The sequence below is a fragment of the Diadema antillarum genome, unplaced genomic scaffold (assembly GCF_040938485.1).
Source record: "Diadema antillarum isolate AM-2024a unplaced genomic scaffold, OU_Dant_1.0 seq00000385_RagTag, whole genome shotgun sequence".
NCBI classification, from domain to species: Eukaryota; Metazoa; Echinodermata; class Echinoidea; order Diadematoida; family Diadematidae; genus Diadema; species Diadema antillarum.
Genome location: NW_027271383.1, coordinates 670462 through 693159, shown reverse-complemented (window position 1 = coordinate 693159; position 22698 = coordinate 670462). Strand labels below are relative to the sequence as shown.

The window sequence follows — 22698 nt, the reverse complement described above, 5'->3', positions numbered from 1 at the left end:
TTTGTTGTGGTGGGTCACATATACATGCATCAGGATACCCCAAAAGGTTTTTTAGTTACGCCGTCCAAAATTGATTACGGATGGACAACCCGAAAACATAATGCTTCCAGTGACATTTTGTGGTGGAGGCATGAAAATGATGAATTAGTTATCAAAATGAATTGCTAAAATTGATAAACTCATGTATATGAGCATGAGCAGAGTATGGAAATATGTTCACAGCATTACTCAGTAGCTGCAAGAGAAATGACTTTGATCCCTCTACATTAAGCTTGAAAACTGTGGGTAGGTGTGCAATGCATTGTGACGATATTGCTTGAATTAAGGCTGATCATGCAGGAACTAAAAAAAAAAAAAAAAAAAACTAGAGAAGCACCTCTGCGAAGCAGCTCATTTCCACCACTTGTTCTCCGAATGAGATCAGTGATTTCCACTCACACGTATATATGTTGAAAATTGCCCAATTTTCCAATATAGAAGCCTTTTGTTATGTCATCAGCTTCCAGCTGCGCGGCACCTCACCCCAGCAAAGCATGCCCTTTAGTGTGCATATGCAAACCCCAAAAATGCACAGCTTGAACTCCCAAGTTCATTGACACTTCCTGCCAAAAGATCAAAAATCATTCATAAAATCCATAATACCCGGATCACTACTAAAATTTAATCATCTGTTCCTTGTGTCACTTCCAACCTTTCCTAGATGTTTAATCCAAAACAAATCACAACTTTTTAGATTTATTTTGCACACAGACAAACAAACTGAAAAACAAATGTCGATGAAAACATAACCTCCTTCTTTGGCGAAGGTAATAATAAAAATGACATCCCTAGCTAATTTTTGAAGATTCAAACACATTTCCAACATGTTATATTCTATACTATACTTTTGTGTGAAAGGCTTTAAGAATTATCAGGAGGTCTCCTTAATAATAATCTGAGCCTTAAAAACCCTGCCCTCAAGGCCACTTTGGACACCACATAATCTTATGTGTTCTGAAGAACTCTGCATTTCCTCCCCACTTTGGATAATTCCTGCCAAATTTAATAAATGGGGCCCCCATCTTTGGAACTGCCATGGAATCAGTCAGCTTTTCCCTTGAAGTAGAGCATATGCATGCAATGCAATTACAGAGTCACACTTGATCTGAAGTTGTCTTCTACAATCAATGCATTGGATCTTAAACTTGGTACACCCTCTGGTGCTAAATTAGTCCATCTCTGCCAATGCCATAAACATTCCTTCTCTTTACTTCGATCCGGTTGTACTACTTCTAGATCAGAAGAAAGTTATCTTTGAAATGCACTGTTTGGACCTTTAAACCTGCTCCTGTGTCCCACTGGGGCTATCAGCAAAACATTTGAAGTAAACAACTTCATATTCACTACTTATCAAAAGAATGAGCCATGCCACGTTTTGTGAGTGTGTGATCATGCACTGCAAGGTTGAAAATGTATATGTCAAATTTAACCCTTGTGCCCTTCCCACAGGTGAGCACAAACCAAAATACACAATTTTTTTCTTTACAAAGTGGTGGAAGGGTTGTGAAAATCACAGTTCTAATTCACACCATTCCTTCTTTCACCATCATCTTGAGCATTGAGTTAAAAGCTTCATTTGAAGGGGGAGTTCACTATAAATACATATTCACGAGTAAATTCACTGAATGTAGAAATGATAGTACATAGTAGTGAAAAAAAATAAGGAGAATTCCACAAAATTTCATTTTGTATGTAAAGCACACATTCCTTTGACTAGTTACAAGACAAACATTAAGTGTAACATTATTCCCCCGTCTTTCAAAAGAGGTAAGTCACATACTCTTTCAATATGCTACAAAAACCAAAATATGTCAGGTTCTGAATATATATATTTTCCTTTCATCGTTGCCCTACTGTGACAATACACATTGTTTTAGTCTTCTCGTCTAGTGATGACGGCACATGGATTTGATCAAAACTTGTAGGTAAAAATTTAAAACTTCTGAATAGATAGTCCAATGTTACTCAAAATTTGTTGACATGCATTCCTAATATTTCTGCATTTACACTATCCACATATCTGGCATGAACTCCCTTTTAATTATTAGAATAGGTGTCATGCTCTAAAATGAGAAGTAAATCTTGTTCACTGCCTTATAGTCCCATGACATGCTTGCTCCTCTTCCACGCAGTAAGCTTTGACTGCGATTTTCCACTAGTCCACCGAACATAACAAGTTCACCTCGAGCTGTTGTCAAGGAGGCCATGATAGTGGAATCTGGTGGTGGGCCATGCTGGGCTGGGAGTACCCCTGAAACCAATCTCTCATGGAACTCGGGTGATGTTGAATCTGGAACAGGCAACCAGCTGACAAGGGCCTGAGTGGTTGCCTGACTAACATCTAACACATACAGCTGCAATGTTGATTTCTTTGGCTGAGGCCCTGGTGTTGGCCATGGATATGGGCTAGCCTGTGCCTCTGGGCGACATTTACATTTTAGGAGATTTAAATGTGCCCTCTCTGTGGTGCTTTCTGTCACAGTTGAATCAAGCGAGGTAACATTCTTTGTAAGCCCCTTCTGTCCATTAATGATCTTCACTTTAGGTCTAGCTCCCCCATAGTCCTTAGGTCGAGCACCACCACATTCCTTTGGTACAGACTCTACAACACTATTCGTTTTAGTACATGTGCTTGGACAAGGACTGCCATTATCTGCACTGTCTGTAGAAGAGTTTGTGCAAGCGTTGATACTGTCCTTGATACCTGACACTGCCACCTGATGGCCAGACAGGTGCTGGCTGCGACGTAACAGGCTCTGCAGATTGTTCTGACCACGGTGGGAGCTACGCCCCTTGTGCTCCAAGTCTCTGGTGCTGCTCATGGCAGACTGCTTGGTATGAGGCCTTGTGGGGGATGGTGTGTTGGTTGTATGATTCCGCTTGCGGGAAAGTCCGAATGGCTTCTGCCGTTTTGCTGTTGAATAGATGAGCACAGTGTCTCCAACCTGTAATGAATATGAAGGTTTTTAATTGATAAGCAAATTTCTATAGATATTTAAGGGCTAGTGTTATCTGAACACGATACCTCTGGGACTTTACTGTATCACACCTAGCAATTCATACCGGATGCTGTTCGTTATTCCGAAGGTTCGTTATTCCGAAGGTTCATTATTCCGAGGGTTCGTTAATCCGAAGTTTCGTTATTTCGAGGGTTCGTTAATCTGAAACACACAAATTCCCTATACCTAGAGGTTCGTTAATCCGAAAATGAAAAATGGTTCGTTATTCCGAACACTTGTGGCGTTATTCCGAAGGTTCGTTAATCCGAAAATGAAATAGGGTTCGCTATTTCGAAGGTTCGTTGATCTGAAATGGTATAGGGTCCGTAACGAACCTTAGGAATAACAAGCTTTGTTTCATTTTTGGATTAACGAACCTTCAGAATAACGAACCTTATTTCATTTTCGGATTACTGAACCTTCGGAATAACAAACCTCATCATATTCTCGGATTAACAAACCTTCAGAATAACGAATCTTCGGAATAACGTACCTTCGGAATAACGAACCTTCGGACTAAAGAACCTTCGGAATAATGAACTTTTGGAATAACGAGCTGTAACCATAAATACCTTGCTAATCAAGAAGGGAGAGTAACACAGATGCAAAGTGTACAATACATGCACACTGTTCTTTCTTCTCTTTCACTAAATGCATGCATGTATGCACACACATGTAGGCCCCCTACATGCACATATTACACTGAAACCCTGTTATTCCGGTTATAACGAGGACATTATCGGTGCATCATGATAAAGAAAAACATAATCTGATCTAAAATGACGAGATTCCATTTCTTGACCTGCTGCTTTCAAACATGCGACAAATGAAACACTGAAAACTGAATTCACCCTATCAATGTAATCTCTTTCTTGTTCTTCATAGTCTGTGCTCAACACAGTAATGTGCAATGTACACACATGTGCATAGTAGATATACTGTATGCTGTCTCTTGAGACATGAATTATCTGAAGCGGAAAGAGGAAACAAACGTGCTTTATCATCCATTATCAGTGACGAATAACCAAGTAACATTCTTTCTATGTTTTCTTATAAACCACCCGATAAGACACACAAATACCCTCCGATGTTCTAAGATCACTGAACATAATCATTGGATTTTTTCTTGTAATACACATGCTCAAACCAGATTGCAACGTAAAAAAAAAAACCAACAAAGTTCATTCAAAAACTTTTCATCTAATGAAACTCGTGGCAGAAAATAGAATGATAATTTACGTTTTTGAAATGCATGTGCAGCTTATCATTATCCTTTCGATTTTTTTTTTTTTGCTGGTTGGTCAATATTGGCATGTACCGCATTACGTAAAAGATTAAAGCTGAAATAATTTATGAAATCGTGATCCCGCCGGGTGGCAATAGTATAAAACAAGTTGAATAGTGCATGTTAATCTATATGAGTTGATGTTCAGAAGAATTAACAAACGATATTGAACAATTTTAGTAGATCTGATTTTTTACATAACCATTTAACACTGCATTTCACAATCGAATGTTTTAATTCTCTCATAATGGTCAATGATGAGGTAGAGATATGCGTAAAAAGGATCACAAATTCAACCCTGTCAAGCATCTTTCAAGAACGCATGTACATACTGCAAAGAGATTTCTGTTGCTACCACAAAATCCGTCCATATAAGCTGCTGGGGGTGGGGCAACAGCAAAACTAAATAGTAACTAGAAATGTTGCTAAGGCGACTGGTATGCCTCCGCCACAATGCATGATTCTCCTAATAGGTCTATAGTACATGTGGACAATGTGTGATTTCATTTTCACATAATTGGAAAAATATTAAAATGACAAGTTTGTCACAAATGTGTTGAATGTTCACCTTCCTTGACCTAGGTTTAATTGGATGAATAGGAGAGCATGTATTTGGGGATTTAAGGACTTTAACTTGACTTTGCCCATTCATAAGTTTATGCATTGAGTAATTTTCAAGGTGTGGAGAAAAAGTGCAATTTCTGTATTGAAAAGTACATTGTTACCATTTTCATCTGGCCTTTGACCCTAAAATTCATAGGATAATCACTGTCAGGCAGAACATGCATAAATATGTAGAAAGTTTCAAGATAACTTGAGCCACTTCTGAGATATGGAGGAAAAAGTTAGTTCAGCACTTCCCCTTGATCTCTGACCTTTTGACCTTTGAGGCAAAAAAAGAAAACAAAAAAAAAAGTTTCCTGAGAATCTCTATCAGGTTATACATGCATACACCAAGTGTAAAAAAAAATAATCCTGCTGGCATTGCATAAATATAAGGGAAATAGTAAAATGTTGAAGTGTTGCCCTTGACCTTTGACCCCTGACCCTTGACCCCATGAACCCTAAATTCTCTAGATAATCACTGCCAGTAAGTACATGTATATATATACTATGTTCCATGAAGATACCTTGATTAATTTCCAAGTTATGGAGAAAAAAGTGAAGTTTTAATATTGTTACTTGACCTTTTGACCTTTGACCTCAAGACCCCAAACTTCCACCAGAGAATCTTAATTGGGTAATACATGTATACACTAAGTTTTAAGAAAATATCTTCGGGCATTGCATAGACATGGTGGAAATAGTGAAATTTTATGTATTTGACCTTGATCTTTTGACCTTTGACCTTGAGCATGTGCACCTAAAAGTTGATAGGCAGAACTTCACCCCCTAATGCACATACATGCCAAGTTTCATCAGGATACCTCAAAAGGTTTTTTAGTTATGCTGTCCACAAAATTCATTACGGACGGAAGGACGGACGGACAACCCGAAAACATAATGCCTCCAGCACCACTTCGTGGCGGAGGCATAACAATGAAAACAGTGCATCATCAGTGCCGCAACGCAAACAAGTCACACCAGTGAAATGGAGTCAAAAGGAGCCTGAGCTTTCGATCCTAGCAGAATCTTTGTCAGAAGTAAAATGACAAACGGGCAGGGAAAGCAATCACAAATAAGAACTACATACAACAGGCACAGTCAGGGGAGGGCTAGGGACACGGAACAGAGAAAACAAAAGGGATGGGTTAGAAGTCAAGGGCAGGGGGCCCAAAAAGCAAGTTAGGGAGGGGGATAAAAGCAAGAGGGTGGACAAACAAACGGCAGAAGTGGGTCAGTGATGATCCAAAGGATCACAGGGCAACTTGTGAAGGATAAAGATGAATAGAGAGGCAACATCACACAAGACAAGCAAAAACAAAGTGATAAAGAATGGGAAAAGAGTGATACAGCAACAATATGAGTGAAGGGGGGGGGGGGGGGGGGGGACGACTGAACAAGCAGCATGCCCTAACCTGGTGTACAGAGAAGTAGCAACAAAATGAAAGCGAGAGTCAACCAACAAATTCAAGATACAAAACATATCAAAGTGTGTGTATGTGTGCACTTATTCATGGTGTAAAACAAGGACACACATACAAACTTTACATTTAAACCGAGGACAAACAGAACCGAGGATGTCCTCGGTACGCAGATCATTCCAAATGGTCTGCTTTTGCATGCTTTTGTGTGTAGGGGTACAGGTTTGTAGGTTCTTGATTAACAATATTGTAGTAAGTCCTCGGTTGGATGGTAATATACAAATGAGTTCTCGGGTGACAAGAGTCCTACTTACACACAGGTCCTTGGTTATGTGGTAAAATTCCTATGGGTAAGACAGGCCTCGGTTTCCACCATAGACGCGTATATATGTACAATGTATGTGTGTGTGTGTGTGATGTGATCTGTCACATCAAAAGTACCGTAGCCACAAGTTGCTGGCACCACAACCCAGAAAAATCAAATTTTAGTTGAGGTACCGAAACTATTTGTCTACCTCAAGCTCAAATTTCAAGGTGTTGCATCTACTAGAAAAGTGTGAAATATTAAATTTTTTGTAGCTTTTAATTTTTTGGCTCATCTATTTTTGTTGCACAGTATGAGCAAGGACTTTGCAAGGCAAGTTCATGAGCTCTGCCCCCTAGCAACTTGTCGAAGCTGATGGGCTGGTGATGATGTACTTCACTGAAGTCGTTCATTGCCCAAGTGCAAGTAACAAAGCATGATCGATCATAAACAAAAACGAAGAGCATTTCTGTTTCTATTGAAGAGAGCCATGGCCTTCGGCGTAGTTGAAGCAAACAATACACAGCATGTGCTCTGTCAGCTGATTGGACATAATCCTAAAATGATACTGTCAAGAATGTGTAGCTGTGTGAACATCTGCTGTAAGCATGTAGCTGAAGTTAACAGATTACATCTTTTCCCCTGAAGTGAACACATTACTTCTTTTCCCCCAGTAGCTAAATGACCCTTAATCTACATGTATAGATATATTAAAGCATTGTGCTATCATTACTCTCGAGTGCTCATTATCTTTATTAAAGGCATTATTTACCATTTGCTCATGAAACAAAAACCCAGCATTAGTGCTTCAGAATAGATCTAAGATGAGAGTTAGGATAGAGACAACCAACGTAAAAATGTTAATCTATTGTAATTAATGTTAAGTACTGTTAAATATTATATTTGAATGTGGATAACAATTACAATACGATTACTTCTAGAATAAACCGTCTACAGTTACCATTTATTGAAAAAAATAGTGATATCACCTCAAATTGTAGGCTTTATTGCAAAATTTTTATATGGTATGATGTTTTGTGATACAACTGACCTACACATACACATCAAATGTAGGGGCAGTGATTTTCCGTTTCAAAAAATTGCCTTTTCCGTTTCACAAAATCATGAATTCCGTTTCAAAATGGTGAAAAAACGGAAATTCCGTTTTCCCATATGAATTGTACATACAAAAAATGCAAATTCCGTTTACATGTATTTGCATGCAAAAATGAACAAAAATTAAAAGATTGCTATTTGAAGTTTGTGTGCCTGTGTAATCGTGTATACATTCATACATGTTATGCATAGTGTATACCTGATGATTTCCAACCTCTGTACATACCACACACCCATGAAGACAAATGAAATGAAACATCAGTACGACAATTTATTTATTTCGACTGTCAAAACATGCACAGGGCTGTCACTTAACTTTTTTCCTTGGTTGCCAGCCGGGCAACCTATAGAGTTTTTTAGGTTGCCAAATGGCGGTTTAACAAATAGGTTGCCACAGTGATAATGTTCGAAGAGTATTGCATAATGTGTAAATCTGCAAGGTTAATTATGGCGATGATAAAGAGGGCTGTTTACACTGCTGTTTACACGACTGTTTACACTGCTGTCTACAAATTAGGAAAAAAAATATACAAAGTAAAATATGTCTCTGAGTCTCAGCTAGTGACTTTATGCTAGTCAAGTGTTTTTATTCCTTTGATTAGAAGCTGCAAACAGAATACATGATAATCAGTTTAATAAGCAGTGTTGATAAAAACTTCAGCACTAAAAGAACGATCAATTTACCTGAATCTTTCTTCAGTCAATACATTGTAATCCAGTTAATCATGCCGTGGGACAGTACATATTTGTGTATCACCATCAAAGCCTGGCCTGCAGTATCAACTATCATTATGAATGTCCTCTTTCTTGACTTGCTAGTCAAGTGACTTACAGTGTACTACTGTCTAGTCAAGTCTTTATATTCCTTCAGAAGGTCTAAACAGATGAAAAATGTCAGCACTAAAGGAACAATCAATTTATCTTTCTTCAGTCAATAATCCAGACAAGAAACTAGCACTCATCTCACTCTGATCTTTCCCCATTCTGGCCTCGGTCCCCCCCCCCCCCCCCCCCCAAAAAAAAAAAAACAAAAAAAAAAAACGAGGAAAACACACACACATTGCAACACAACAAAAACCTCTCCCCTACACCTTCCCGATTTCCGTGTTTCTGTCAGGTGAAACGACATGTTCAAATACAAAAATAAAACAGCAGTAGATATTGATTGAAACTCAACACCCATTCATGCCAGCCAGGCCAGGCTGCCATAAACTTCAAAGCACATTCCGACAGCTGGCTGGTTGGCAAAAGAATTTGCGCGCGCGTGTCAATTTCTTGACTGGAGAGAGGGCCTGGGAACAGCCCCTTTCCCTGTTCATCTCCAACACCCCAGACAGTTCATGACCTCCAAGAATGCGCCAGTACGCGCGGTTTCTTCTGTTGATTGGTCTCTCTCTCTCTCCACCCCACCCATGCCAGTCTGGCATGGCACCTTGGCATCGTGGGATTTTTCTTTTTTCTGCGTGAACTTGGAGTTTGATCACTCTTCTCTCCTGAAATTGTGCGCTGTGCTCTACACACGACATAGCAGGCTAGGCTAGGCAGGCATAGCTACATAGCAAGTCACCACTCCACTCACCTGCTGACAGCTTACCGCGAGCAGATAACAGTTAGACAGTTAGACAGTTTCTTCTGTTGCCGCTACTTTTACTGCCAAAATACATGTACTGGCTTTATCATCACACATTATTCGGCGAGACACACGTTGTGTTTTGGAATATAAATGATAACTCAAACAATTATTCAATCAGTTCTCCTAATGGTAAACTATACCTCAATGACAAATTTATTTTTTTTCTCCTTTCTTTACTTTGAATATGTGGTTGTTCAAAGCAAGAAAAATCCGAGCACAAAACTCTTTTGCTACAAACCTTAAAGACGCCAGTGTTGTCTTGATTTACATGTAGCTTTTTTGTGAAGAATATGTACAGCTTTTACGCAGGCAATAAAAGCTACAATGCCCCCCTCCCCCCCTAAAAAAAAAAGAAAAAAACTTTGAAATATGGGAGAGGTGAAGAATTGTAGCTGTTCTATCAGTGCAATCCCCTTTAGAGCTAGTTTCTAAATCCTGTGTGTAAGTCATTATCTATCAATTTTTATGATAACAAGAGACCCGGGGGTCACGCGCTCACCTGAGTATCGCAAGTTCACCCTCCATGCATTCTTGCAGACTCTTACCTGAGAACATTGGAAACTTATGGTGGGGGTAGCTTTGAGAGTGGGGGCATGGTGTCCATTTACATATTCCATCACACTGGTAAAAGATACCTACCAAGTACACTGTACTTTATAGAATGTTGGATTATGCAGCTTGGGGAAAAAAGACTTAAAGCCCTATCACTTTTGATTAGAACTAGAGAAAAATATTATTGAATATTCATTAATCTAGGAGGTTTGGACCCCCTGGGGCCCCCAAGGAAAGCATGGTGCCCATTCAAACACTTTGAAATCTTATCCCCATGGGAATGCTATTTGCCAAGTTTGGTGAAAATCCATTATGTTGTTTTCAGCAAGAAGATGAAAATTTAGGTCCGCATTTGGACCCCCCCCCCATCCCATCCTGCTTCCTTGGGTCCCAAGGGGGTGGAGGGGGTAGGGCACCCCTGATTTTCCCATGAATAAACTTGAAACAACAGTCATCAATATACTGACTCATTGTATCAACTTGGCTCAATCACTTCTGGTTCCAGAGAAACTCTGTAAAGATTCCTTACAGGAGGGTGGGGGGTGGGACCCCTGGGGGCCCCCAGGTGGGGCATGGTGCCCATTTGATGGAATTGAGATTCTATCTTCCCAGGGATGCTACCTGCCAAGTTTGGTAAAGATCACAATACCTGCCAAGTTTGGTGAAGATTTGTGATCTAGGGTTTTTAAGAAAAAGATGAAAATTTACAATTTTGGTCCAAATTTAGGTCCCCTGGGGACCCCCAGGTGGGGCATGGTGCCCATTTGATGGAATTGAGATTCTATCCCCCTAGTGATGCTACCTGCCAAGTTTGGTGAAAATTTGTGATAGGGTTTTCAAGAAAAAGATGAAAATTTACAATTTGGTCCAAATTTAGGCCCCCCTGGGGCCCCCAGGTGGGGCATGGTGCCCATTTGATGGGAATGAGATTCTTTCCCCCTAGGGATGCTACCTGCCAACTTTGGTGAAAATTCATAATGGCATTTTCAAAAAAAAAAGATGAAAATATACAATTTGGACCCCGTTAGGACCCCTCCCCACCCCCCTCCCCTGGGTCCCAAAGGGGGCACCCCTGATTCCGCCATGAACAAACTTGAAACTACAGTCATCAATGTACTAATTCATAGTATTAACTTAGCTCTATCACTTCCAGTTCTAGAGAAGAAGATTTTTTAAGATTCCTTAATTTTGGGGGGTTTGGGCCCCTCTGGGGGGCCCCCAGGTGGAGTATGGTGCCCACTTGAACAAATTGAGATCCTATCCCCCTAGGGATGCTACCTGCCAAGTTTGGTGAATATCGGTCACGGGGTTCTCAAGAAGAAGATGAAAATGTAAAAAGTTTACGCATGACGCACGCCGGGTGAAGAGCATGCACGCGCTACTGTGTCTCATTGTACCTGATGAAGCTCAGTAGTAGCAAACAAAATGTTGTACATACCTTACTACAATTTTCTTTGCGAGACAAACAATTAATTTTACCCCTATCATCTTAGATAGCTGTATTCTTCATCAGAAATATCTGTCAGATGAATTTGAGGCAGTTGGTAAGTGTGAAGGTCCCCTGATATTTGCGGTTTCATATTGCCCAGAGGTCACCCCGTCCCTGGCACGGCTTCGCAATTTTCTGAAAAATACCTAATTTTCCCTATCAATGTCAATCAGCTCCCTCACTTAAGCCTGACAAATACGAGGGTGATGCGACTCTGGACTTTGCCGCAAATATCGGGGCACTTCACACTTACCAACTGCCTCAAATTCATCTGACAGATATTTCTGATGAAGAATACAGCTATCTAAGATGATAGGAGTAAAATTAATTGGGCATATCATATCGTCTTTGGGGGCAGGTAGGACTGATGTTACTTCATGCACGAGAGTGCTTGAGCATGAGTTCAATTTGGAATAGCCTTTAGCGCCTGCCGTATTCTTCACTCATGGAGACAGGGTTCCCAATATTCGGTTGTAAAACACCACTTGAAGAGCCTTCAGAAACACATTACACAAAGTTGTTGGGTCTACAGCCGGATTTGTGGTAGTGTTCTGAATACCAGTAATCGTGCATGTATTTGTTGCAGGTCGCAACATGGGTGGGTTTTTGTTCTGTACTGCCTGAGAGGCAGGAGGTTTACTTGTGGCCTCATCTCTGGCTACGACTGTGGAGGCAGGAGTTTAACCTATGGCCTCATGCACAGTGGCTTTCTCTTTGGATTTGGTTGTCTTACATTTCCAAGTATCAGCAGTAGCTTTGCTGCCCTTCATACTCTTTTGGGAAAATGTTTTCATTTTGTTGGGGGACCTTTGGTTGATATTTCAGACTGATTCAGTCTTTTCTGTCCGTCCCTACTAGCGTTAGGTATCTCCTGCATCCCACGCTGAGACGTGGTCGCAAGAGACTTGCTCGCTGAGACAGCGTAGTTGCAAGAGACTTGCTTGATTCCCTAGTTTAGGCGGCATGACTACCGATCACGAAGCCCTTAAAAGGGCTTATACCTCATACTGTAAAAGGGAAAGCACACAAATATTTTTGCATGCCATATGTTCCAGTATTTACCGTCTTGATTCTGTGGAATTAAAAACATGCGAAACTCAATTGTCGGAAAACTGCTGGGAAGATCTGACATACATAGCGCTCATAGTGGTCTATTATGCAGTGTGGGAATGATGCTCCCGAATGGTTGCCAGGGCAACCGAGAGAGCAAAGAACTTTTAAGCTACTGAGGTTGATTCTGAATGGGATCAGAATGGCATGTGACATGGATAGGTACGTAAAGTGATATGAAGTAGATAGTTAATGGGTGACAGAAGAAAGATGATGGATGATAGTATGTCAGACAAAAAGGTGACTTGAATCTGGGGGTCAGGTAATGAATGAAGAGGCATTCATTCCAATCATTTATTCAATGATATTACGATTTGTTTTTATTACATAATGTCATATTTCAGCAATACATTACATAAGAGTTAACCATTTTAGCATAAAGTGTAAAATAAATTCAATCATGTCTCACATACCTTGCAGGAGGGATGTTGCCAGATCTGAGGAGCAGCAAACTCTTCATTGCATACTCTCATTTCTTGCCATTTCCACTTAGGGCCACTCATGTCCAGCAGCCAGGCATCTGACAGAATCTCTAGAGGGGCCTGTAGCAGGGACAGAATATCAAGAGATATTGTGCATGCTATTAAAGCCAAAACATAGTTCTCAGAAGGGCTCAAAATTCATCTTCCATCCTTTGGAGTTTGCATGCAATACATCGAAAGTGTCTAAAAAAAAAACAAGGCAAGTGCCAAAATGTGTCCCGCCCATTCGCCTACAAGAAATTAATGTTTTTCTAAATCCTGGAAGTTCATTGACCCCGCCTATGACCTTTGACCTTGTGGTGACCTTCAACTCACCAAGGGACATTTACTAGCCAAGTTTGGTCACAAACGGACATATGGATCAAAAGTTATGAGCCATAATTGAAACGCGCCGTAAAAACTTAACATTGGGCCCTAAAAGTTTGTTGACCCCTGTCTGTGACCTCTGACCTTGTGGTGACCTTCAATTCCCCAAGGAACTTCTACCATCCAAGTTTGGTCACAAACGGACATAGGGATAAAAAGTTATGAGCCATAAGTTATGACCTTCAACTCCCCAAGGGACATCTAAAGTTATGAGCCATAATCGAAACGCGCCGTAAAACATTGGGCCCTAAAGTTCCTTAACCCCTGCCTGTGACCTTTGACCATGAGGTGACCTTCATGTTTGGTAAAATGTGTAACTTTACATAACCACTCTTCCCTCCAAGTTTGATTGAAATTGAAGTCCTCAGTAGAGAGTTATTCAAGTTCTCATAGCATTACAGACGGACTGACGGATGACGGATGGAGGACGGACAGAAGCCGCAGATGATCCCTTAGTCTCCCCGCACCTCCAGTGGGCTCGACAAAATAACTTGTCTGGCTGATGCGATTAGCCAGGATATTGGACTGTTTTGGAGTATTTTTAGATCAAAGTGTGAAATAATAAAAAAGTCGATTTGCGCGACTGTTATTTCTGAAATGCCCTCTTGATTCAATACTGGATACACTTCTCGTATGTGATGACTGAATCATGCCCTAGCGGCAGTATTGAAAAGCATTCAGCTAACATGCTGCACACAATTCACTCTCCTGTTTGATACTGCTTGGCCATAATCTGGCAGAACTCCCTAAGTCGATTTTGGTCGATTTTCAGATTTTGAGTGTTTTGTGTGTTTTTTCTCATGCTCTTTCAAGTGGGCCAAAAATTAAGTTGTGATTCGGTACAGAAAGTTATTTTTAGAAAGTAATTTTGGCAAAATTCCTGAGGAGAGAGGGTGATTAATCTGGCAGAACTGCGTAAGTCAAGATACGAAATGAATTTTCCAATGTTAATCAGGCAGAACTGCGTAAGTCGACTTACGACAACGCTTGGACCAAGGTGTTCCTGCATCCCGCACGGACATGGTATATCTTAACACGTGCGTGCGTGGTCTTGGTAGTGACGAATGCGCTGCGCGTTCAAGCTAGCAGTGCCTAGGTAGCTAGACACGTCGTACGGCGCGGCTACGGAGTATGTACACGACGACAGTCATGCTAAAGCAATGGATCCAAAAGCAACTAGAATCGGAATTTGTCAACACTGACAAATTAGGTGATCCGATCTGTTCGGAAATCAATTGTTTGAGTCTCCTGATCCCAATAGGCATGACCATACCGGTTTCATCTGTGTTAAGTGGACATTGGCCGTGTTATGTTTGGATTCTCATTTAGAAAAGGGAGTCAGACCTGCCATCTATGTTACACAATTCCGTGTACACTAACGAAGATACAGAATGAAGTATATTTGACCTTTGACCCCACTTTCCACAGACAAGATGGCATCTGAGCAAAAAGTAGTTATTTTGTGAAATGATCCTTGTAAGATGGTCTTTACGTGTAGAAAATATGGGAAAGAAAGGACATGTATTCACCAAGATACAGGATGATACATTTATGACCTTTGACCCTAATTTACATACCCAAGATGGCATCTGATCAAGTAGTTGTTATTTTATGAAATAATGTCCGTGACATGACCTAAACATGTGCAAAATATGGTGGTGATAGGGTATGTTTTTCTTGAGTTATTGCAAAGAAAATTGCAAAAAGAAAGGAATATGAAAATACAGTGAAGATAAACTTTAATTTCAACCAAGTTTTTGGGCGTGATCCCGATACCGTATGAAAAAATAAAGGGCACATTTACGATAGCCCGAAGTCTCAGCTACAACATATCAAAATCTGGGAGAAATTCTCCGAAGCATAAGTGAGCTAGTGCTCGAAAAAGACAGTCATGTCAATTTTCATTTCCAGAAAAACTGCACTCCCATAGAGATAACACGTAAACTGGTCAAATTTGACAAGCTTACGTTGAATCCATTTTTACGAGGTGATGCCGTCATCCAATTAAAATGTTGTTATTACATTAATGACAGAACATTTAATGAGCTACAACATACTGAAATCTGGGTGAAAATCGGCAAAGGATAAGTAAGATACGCTCGAGTGAACTTGAAATTTGATGTCATTTTGAAAATTTACTCTTTTTATTTCATTAAGAAATTTGATATCTTTTAGTCATTTTTCCAGCATCGCCAACCCATGAAATGACATGTACAACTCATCAGCTTTCAGAATATGTAAAGAAAATTGGGGATCACCGTCCATCCTGGCGAGTAAAATCGGATTTAAAATTGGCGTTTTTTTGGCATAGTTGCACTGTATATCGCCATTGACGCACGCGCGGAATTTCAACTTTGACGGGCCCGTATGACGTCATATTGAGTCGGATTGACTTGAAACTTGGTAGAAATATTCCTTGACATTTCAGGCATCCGATAAGTGTGAAAAAATGGGAAATTTCACTTGCATATGAGCTGTGCGTGCGTATATATGCGCGCGCGTACGCGTCCGTCCGATTTTTTCAATTTTTCAAAAAATGCTCCAAATGGTCTGAAACGTGTGCAAAAAAAATTTGAGCTCGATTTGAGGATACAAATATTTCAATGCACGTTTTGAGAGAAAATATGAATTTTGAGAACATGAGTAGAATGCGCATAATTTGAAATATATGTGACGTAAATTTCATCTAAAAATTCCATTCCAATAATGAGATATGATTGAGAATGTGTTTTCATATAATGACGTCATAGTGACATCACGGTTGACTGATCACTATGATACATTAGATTTATCATGTTTGGGACAAGATACATATATGGTATGAGTTTGAAATTGATAGGTAGAGGACTTTCTGAGCTAACCTCTGCACAACTTTTGAGGAGAAAGAAGAAAAAGAAAAACAAAGAATCAGTACAGATACAGAAGGTGATCCGAGAGGATACTCGGATCACCTAATAACCCTCGTTACTCTTGGGGGAAATTGCCACTTTCTTTCCCTTCATAGACTGGCAGGCTTAAAAACAGGTCAATATGCGGTATGCCTTACAATTAAGTTTTGCTACAATCTAGTGTTTTTTAAGCCTAGAGCATTTCTAGATCTAACAAACGCTATAGTTTGCATCTTGTCTGACATCACGCTCCAGTCAACTTCAGGCCTACTTAGTACTGCAGCACTTGTCCATTGTTAATGTACGTGAAATCAATATACTGTGCAGTAGGGTAGGTCACGCGAACAACAATATCTGTAATCAATAGGCATGGCTTCTTAATCTTATTTTGTTTTTCTTTGTAATAAGCGGTTAGTTGGCTTGGATCTATGGGATTGATCTTGAGAAGTTTAATGAATATCTAGGATACCCTCCATAACGATGACATTTTCGATCCAATCCTACAGACGTCAGAAATTGACCAATACTAACACTTTTACAAGTTTACTTTTTAATACTGGTACCGTACCGGTACTCCCAGTTTAGAGTTGTGCAGTAGGGGCCTACTAGACTACTGGGGCCTACCGTTACTTAACTTAGGCTGAATCGCCGGTTATTCTGTCTTTACTCAGTTTTCTATTTTTCTAGATTTGATTCGGCATAGACATTCTTTAAGTCTGTAATATGAAGAATCAAGAATCTACTGGTTAAAAGCTAAATTATAACCATTTAGCCCTAGAAATAGATCTGAAACTTAGATCTAGATCTGTGATCTACTGTATACGCTATAATTTTCGCGAATTGTCGCTGTCACACATTTTCGCGAGTGGTTAAATTCGCGATTGGGGGACAGAAAATATGAAGTGGCAAAGAAAGTGTGAATTTTCAACTTACTAGCAAATAAGAATGACACTAGTTATACACTGCATGAAAAAGACTTGCCAAACTCTGCGAACTAGTAAGTTAGAATTCAACATTTTTGAAGTGGTTAAGTCCATCATGCTAGATTTCTGACGAGTGGTCCCCTTGCGATAATGGATTGGCTCTCTACAGTATTCGTAAGTAGACGTGGACGTGCATAAACAAGCTTAGCCAGTATGGTCTGTTCGGTAAGCCGTGACATGGTATACTAGTACATGTTTTGTACTGATATGTTCGTATCACCAAGGCAAGGGATTCATTTTGGAAGGTAATATTTTCGCGTGTTGTTAATTTCGCGAAGAGCTCCCGACTCGCGAAATTCACGAAAATAAAACCCCTGCGAAATATATAGCGTATACAGTATACTAATACTACTACATACTAGACATTATAGGCTATGTAAGACTTTATAGACTTACCGTTAGTCATTAGATAGGCAGGTTAGGCTTTACGTTGTTCTTAGATCTACTATAACATTAGTAACAATAGTAATAGGCCTAGATCCCCAATAGACAGCTCTACCTGGATATAGAGTCTAGATCTAGAGTCTAGACTAGAAACTAATTTTCATTGATATTACTAGTCTGTTAATGACGCCCCAAAATAGACGTCTGGATGTTACATAGACCTAACATTGAATAGACAATCGAGTAGAAAGAGTTCGAGAGTTCTAGTACGTTTTAGGCCTGCGTAGAGAGGAATGGTTAGAACACTACTACCCTAACGTTAGTACTGTAGTAGGCCTACAGTAGGAGTCGACACAAACGAGACCTAGGGTCTATTTTTTTATTTCTAATAAAGCTGTAAATAAACTTTTAGTCAGGCCTAGCTCCTAGTATTCTTTAGTTTAAATAGAGTTCAGGCCTTCAGCCAAAAGGGTCTAGGCATACTCTTACTTTGGGCATAGACTCTTAGAGTAGGAATGATGAGATCAGTAGGCCTATCGTATGCAGATCCCTACGTACCGCTCTACTAGTCTCTAGATGTCTAGTGTATCGTTAGGCCTGAATGGACTACGGTCTAGACGGTCTACAATGTAGTACCTACCTGTAGTCTTGATGAACAATATAGCTTAACATCTAGTCTAATATTATTCTTAATCCAAATGCAATGCTTCATGAGATCGACAATGACCCAAGCAGCAGCAGCCAGGCTTTTGAGGTAGCGGTACTTCTTGTGCCGCTAAATAATACAGAAACATGGACACAGACTGACAATATTTGGGGAAAACAAGTTATTTCCCACATACGAATGAATGGATAAAATGAAATTGAATGTGAATCAATAATGATGACTTTATACAATACCAATATTTCAAAAAATTGTACTCGATCTAAAATATTCATTGTTTTGACACTGCATCCGCTGAATAGTAAGGGGGAAAATAGACAGAGATACATAGTTCTGGCTGATAAACCACGTGTTTATCAGCCAGAACTGCATATCTCTAGGAGATACGCAGTTCTGGCTGATAAGCACGTGGTTGACGACTAAAAAAGATACGTAGTTCTACCTGATGAAACACGTGCTTATCAGGCAGAACTGCGTATCTCCTAGAGATACGCAGTTCTGCCTGAAAAACCCCCCACATGGCCAAAGACTTATGCAGTTCTGGCTGATCAACCCGGGCACGTGACCAGAGATACGCAGTTCTGCCAGATTACGATCGCAAAAATTTGGCGACGATTAATCTGGCAGAACTGCGTAAGTTTTTTAAATTGGTAATCATTACTACTTAAAAAGGTCAAATTGTCATTTTTTTGCTGGAAATAAATTCTTTAGACCAATTATGACCAAGAAAAGAGGAAAAATGCAACTCATCGTATCCCAGTTTAGAAAGGTGTAACATTGAATCTTTAAACCCGATTTCTGGCGTAATGTGTTAAAGGAGATACACAGTTCTGCCAGATTACGGCCGTGCTGTGGCCCTATATATATTGTAATTGATGCAATATGAAACATCACAAAGCAACCACCATCGGGGTATGCTCTGAGACTGTAGTACTTCCGGCAAACCTTTTTTGGTTGGTATTTTGCATCTTTATTGTTACCCAACTGAAACTGTGTGTTTAATCATTCTTTCACACATTCCTTAAGCATCGTGTGTACATTTTAGAGGAACAATTGACAGTTCTGCAGGTAACTGAGAAGTATATTGTCTCTTTAAAAGTTGATAAATATGGCTCCCTGTATTAATTGTGCATGCAACACACATACAACGTACGTCCCCCAAAAATGCAAGTGTTTAACAGATATCACCCATAGAGCCATATAAAGAAATATCATTTGAAACCACTGTCCCTACAACAAGAGTCACCACAATTACAAAAACAACTTCTAAGAGTACATGTGTATGTAACTATTTCTATTCAGACCGCTAAATCCTGCATTAAATGTAACTGAACACACTTGCAAGGTGTAATGCATTGATTTCTACATTTTCTACCATATAATACTAACATTAGACAATGCCTGTACCAGCTGAAAAAGCATTTTTTAAGCAAAAGTTCAAGGATGTTTGACCTTGAACGATTTTGCCCATGATCACATTGAGTTCATGTGCATTTAACGGAGCATTCCTTGGCCAAGTACCAAGAGAATGAATTTTACAAAAAGTTGTTTAATTGCACTGAGGAGATATGTGACAGACAAATACATAATGGACAGGCAACCTGAACAGAGACCATGCAGATAGTATTGATGAGAATATGAATATGTCATGGAGTAAATCATTGCCAAGGCATACTTGGCAACATTTGAAAATCAGAAAATGGAACACTTTTTGAAAGGAAGAAACCCTCCCCTAAATGTGCAATTCACAAGCACGAAGGCTCTTCGGGCAAGGTCCAGGGCCTGTCTAGGGGCCCTGGAAACTCTGGGGTACTAGACACTCTGAGGCAATCTGAGTTTATTTTAGAGACCATTTTCCCTAAAGTATAGAACCAATTTATGGGTGATTTTCATATAAGCACCTGTCTGGATAATGCTGTTCCCACTGTCATGCGATCCGTTATGAACAACATGATTGGTCATTCATATTTGACCGTGGAAATTTCGTAAGCTTCTCTGAAATTTCACATTTAGGTATAAGGTGATGCAAATCCGTATGTGCTGATATAATTTGGTGTGTTTGGATGCAATATGGTTACGATTAGTCAATTTTACGTGACACTATCTGTCACGGTCTGGTCTCCCATTCAGATACAAACCCGTAGGATTGCCCAATCAAATCCATGATTGATAGTGAACTGACATGATCGTGGCAATCAAGGTCCCTGATTTGGGACTATCTGGTACATGGTGTATGTGCAGATATATTCCGATACATTCCAGTACGACCATCACATACTGACTCACTCTGTTGAGATAGGATACGATATCTTTCACAATCAGGATCAAGAGCAACCATCATTTGAGCTACATGTATGATTGGATAATGTAGGGAATATACAATTAACCCTAACTAGGCCGGGCTTTTTAGGTAGATCATAGAGCCGGGGGGGGGGGGGGGGGGGGGGGGGGGGGGGGCCTCCCAAGCTCCCCTCCAGATCTCGGCCGTCGACCGCGACGAAAATTCACACACACATTGCCTATGACGTAATCTAAAGTACCACCAGATTAAATTTTTTTAAAAGTTATTATTTATGCTAAATTATGCTAATTTATACGTAATGATGCATGAAATCTGATAATTTGATATAAATCACTAAATAAAGCTCAAAATGGGCACATTTTTTGGGTAAATATTCTTTTTAGTGTCCTGAGCAAATATAAGAGAAAAAAAAGTATTTTATTGTTTTTTGAATTTCTTATGTATTTCTTTGTTTTTTCGACTTTGTTTTTCATTTTTTTGTAATGAAACTTGTCCAAGACATTGTTTCGAACAAGAAGATATGTTATTAATTGATTTTAATCAATAAAACCCCAAAATAATCATGCTTTTATGAAATTTGCCTGTAAGCACAATTTGCACTGAAATTGTACACAAATTCACGTTTTTGAGCAATTTTTGATCTGACATGCACGTACATATTTATGCGCAACTTCGGAACCGCGTGCCCGGGCACCGCAAATTTGGTGTCAAAAGATGCAGGAGACTCAAAAGAAAAAAGTCATGAAACGTCGCGGCGATAGCTTTTCATGTTAGCGATACATCACGCGAAACGTCGAAGGGGGGGGGGGGCCTAGTTAGGGTTAATCGTACCCTGGACTTCCATTGTTTTTTTTAAGAGTGAACATTTCAACCCACAACCGTTGAGGATCGCAGGAATTGAAGATGACGATAATATGACATTTGAAGTATTGAAATTTGCTTATCAATAATCACCAGAGAGGAAGGCCAGACCAGTCACAACCTCAGAATGACAATCTTCGAAATTGACAGATAATCCCAACTTTGACATGCTCACTCTCCTCCCAAAAACACCAAATACATTGACCACCACAGATCATTGCCCCTCTCGAGAAATATGATACAAAACAAATTCCTGCTCTTTCCTCCAGGATATGTAACCAACAGAATGAAATGAAATTTAAAAAGAGAGTAAAACCTCTTCAAAGTTGTACATGATATGGTTAATATTTTTTCAATATCTTGTAATATATTCACTGTAGTTTTATATAATATGAGATGATACTCATTTGTTTTGCTACCCTGTAATTTAATTATGTTTTGTTTTTCTTTACAACAATGTAACTGTAATGTCTTTTGTCTTGAGAAGCAGAATAAATGCAATGGAACTATAAAGACAGTGGCCAAATAGAATTACTAAAATTAAATGTTATTTTCATTTTCATATTTCCATGTATTTGTATATAATAAAAAATGTCTTTTTTTTGGGGGGGGGATATTGGAAGTTTGGTTTAGTTTGGCTTGATTTTATTGTATTACTTCTGTATTTTTCACACCAACATAATTGAACATAGCATAGTAAAGTAATAGCAAATTAATTTGGCAGGGGTATACCTACACCTATTGTCTACTTTCTGTGTGAAAATGTGAATGATCTGTTGAGCCATGCACAAGTAAGCACACATAAAAGACAAAATGGTCACTTTTAATCTAGAGTCACAAAAGTTACTTTGGGGAGTCTGTGATATGCTAAATTTTTTATGAATGTTTTCACAGTGCTGATGTTGTTATTACCACTCACTGTGTGACCCCTTATACAATATGTGACCGTGCATCACAAAACGAACGAAAAGTCACGCCCTTTGATTTCACGTGAGGACTCAAAAAAGGTGAAATGGGTCAACCGAGTCAATCTTGAGTTTTCAATATTTTCTGAAAGAGCTATCCTTCTTCTACACTATTCCTTAGTTTGGGATCATAACATGAATGGGAAAGTGTGTTTTCATCAGTTTTTCTACACCCATTTTTGGGGGAGAATAGAATGATCAGGTATGTCTTATCGTCCCCTTTTCATTTCTTGAAATCCTTTGGACACTCTT

The 22698-nt window shown here is 39.5% G+C and overlaps 1 protein-coding gene across 2 annotated transcripts in view; it reads right to left on the bottom strand.

The window, feature by feature from the left end:
- Positions 1–1464: 1464 nt before the first annotated feature.
- The window catches only part of LOC139731801 (uncharacterized), a 98694-nt gene continuing 77460 nt past the window's right edge, over positions 1465–22698 (bottom strand). For both annotated transcript variants that reach the window (XM_071642676.1, XM_071642677.1), the window contains exons 6-7: positions 12965–13093; positions 1465–2984 (exon numbers count right to left, since the gene is read on the bottom strand). In XM_071642676.1, coding sequence (XP_071498777.1) covers positions 2103–2984; positions 12965–13093 — 1011 coding nt within the window. In that variant the 3' untranslated portion in view covers positions 1465–2102. The remainder of the gene's footprint in view (positions 2985–12964; positions 13094–22698) is intronic.